The 2,543-nt window shown below is 34.6% G+C and overlaps 1 protein-coding gene across 1 annotated transcript; it reads right to left on the bottom strand.

Moving 5' to 3' along the window:
• Positions 1-255: 255 nt before the first annotated feature.
• LOC141674805 (uncharacterized) lies at positions 256-2,154 on the bottom strand. Its single transcript, XM_074481509.1, has 3 exons — positions 2,047-2,154; positions 1,425-1,466; positions 256-654 (listed from the first exon to the last, which is right to left on the bottom strand). Exons 1-3 carry the CDS (start codon positions 2,152-2,154, stop codon positions 256-258), a joined length of 549 nt encoding a protein of 182 aa, XP_074337610.1.
• Positions 2,155-2,543: the final 389 nt, after the last annotated feature.

Below are 2,543 nucleotides of genomic sequence, written 5' to 3'. Positions count from 1 at the left end.
CTCGTGCGTTGCGGTTGTAATCTTTCCCACGAGTTCTCTGCGAGCTCTCACTGTTGCCTTTGTATGTACGCTTGGCCCATTCCTCCCTTGTGAGGAGCAGCTTACTCTTATCTTTTTCTCATTCAATCCATTCCTCCCTGGTGAGTAATAGCTTATTTCCACCAGTTTCCACTTGCCCTTTGAGGCGTTCTTCATGGGCCTTAAGAGAGCCCACGTTTTCTTCTACTGTCATGGAGTCCAGATTGCCAAATTGTTCTATAGTAGAGGCAATTGTAAAAATTTTGACGGAACTGCACGCAATAGTTTTTTGACCACGTAGCTTTCAGCTACTTCCTCTCCTAATTCCCGAATGTTTGTGACCAATCCTGTCAGTTTCATACTGAAATGATCTACAATCTCTGTGTCCTTCATCATCATAGACTCGAACTCCGTCTTAAGAGTCTGTACTTTCACCGTTTTGACGCGCTCCGCACCTTGGCACGTCACTTTAATTGCATCCCAAGCTTCCTTGGCGGTTTCCTTATCTGCAATGGATAAGAAGACATCTTCTGGTATGCCCTGGTATATTGCTGCGAGAGCAATTTTATCTACCTTGTCTTCAACCACCGTCGTTTTGGGATCTTTTGGTGATATCGCTTCCCAAACTCCATGGGCCTACATATATACTTTCATTTTCATAGCCCATGCTGTGTAGTTTGCTCGTGACAACATTGGATAACTCAAGCTGATCGTTCCTTCTTTAATCTTCCCCGACTCCATCGTTTGTGTCTATGGCATGTACTTGGGCTTCAACTGGACGACCAAAGCTCTGATACCAGAATATTGGCACAAAGATATGCAACTTAAGTGTCTGTATGTGTATTTTGATAAAGATAGCGTTGAACAGCTTTTTTTATTTGATAATGAACTACAATACTTAAACTAAAATAATGCAAGTAAATGTCCTACAAAATAACAACTAAACAACTAAAGTCCTACATCATCTCAAAAACTAACGTTTATTCAACAACGCCGTCACGATCCAAACAAACTTTGCACGATAGTTTAATTAAGATAGCAACTAAGAAATAAATAAACCAGCTTCCCAAGTTTAGATTAAACGACCCAACATAGGATACATTGAATTCTAGCCCTAACAACTACTAAATGATTCTTGCATCACACCTATAGCAGTAAATATTAATATTAATATAATAATGCAAATAAATTAAAATTATTATTATTATTATTATTATTGCTATTATTATTAAATTAATACACATATATGCAAAAACTACAAAAATAAAGAGAGTTTACTTTATATATTTTCGTACGAAAATAATCAATAAGACAAAATAACTTGGCAACAAAATTTAAAAAACAAGATCCGTAATTATTCATCAAAAACAAAAGAGGCACGTTAATTATTTCCCTCAACGTACTACCTTCTTAATCTCATTGTTTTTCATACCAAAGAGGGCAAAATCCTGTCAAATCACAAGGTTAAAATTATTTTTACTATGTTTTTGTAATATTATATATTTACATGACAGTTAAACTTTTGGAGCCATTTAATTGCATTTTAACAATAATCATATAAAAATCATCTTTTGAAGTAAAAGTTAAATTAATTTATTCAAATTAAATTAGGGGCTTTCACATGGGAATAGGGGAACCGGGGAAAAAACTATTAAAAAGTACTTTGAAATTTTTTAACATAAACACCAAGTCAAATTGCTGAGTATGATGGAATCTGAGATGAAGAACATGCACAAGTTATGCCCCGATTTGGTACTAAATTTACGGTTATCTTCTAGAATGCACCAGTGGGCTACTCCACTCTGTGTGCATATATCGTCTTAATATTGAACCTCCAGCTGAACAGAAGATGCTTTCACAATGGAAAAAAACTATTAAAAACTATTAAAAAACTATTAAAAAGTACTTTGATGTTTTTAACATAAACACCAAGTCAAATTGCTGAGTATGATGGAATCCGAGATGAAGAACATGCACAAGTTATGCCCCGATTTGGTGCTAAATTTACGGTTATCTTCTCGAATGCACCAGTGGGCTACTCCACTCTGTGTGCATATTAGGCCTCCCCATCTTCACTGCTCGAACTACCAAGTATTGCTCGACTAGCTGAAACACAAGTACAGATGTGAAAGTCATTGACCAAAAATAGGGTGAAGTAACAAGATGTCTTCTCCTTTTTACTTTTCTTTTCTTTTTGCGCCTACCAGTATAGCTACCGATCATAACATTTCCCCAATATTTATCAATTTTTATTTGAAATAACCCTCTGATAATCTGATTATTATTTATTTTCCTTTTCATTACTTAAGTAATAGAATATTTTCATTATTATGATTCAAATGCAACTTCAGATAAACTATTGAAATTAATACAAAAATCATAGGGTTTCTAGGAAGTACACAACAAACCAACATGCCTCGAGTATAGAGAATTCGAGCTAGAACTCCAAAATACATTAAAAATCTTTTTCCCAACTTATTTTTACTTTAATATTTAATAACAGCATATTGCATGAAATTTAAATT

This window comes from Apium graveolens, chromosome 7 (assembly GCF_009905375.1).
Source record: "Apium graveolens cultivar Ventura chromosome 7, ASM990537v1, whole genome shotgun sequence".
NCBI classification, from domain to species: domain Eukaryota; kingdom Viridiplantae; phylum Streptophyta; class Magnoliopsida; order Apiales; family Apiaceae; genus Apium; species Apium graveolens.
Note: the sequence above shows the minus strand (reverse complement) of the source record. Positions and strands in the feature narration are given on the sequence as shown.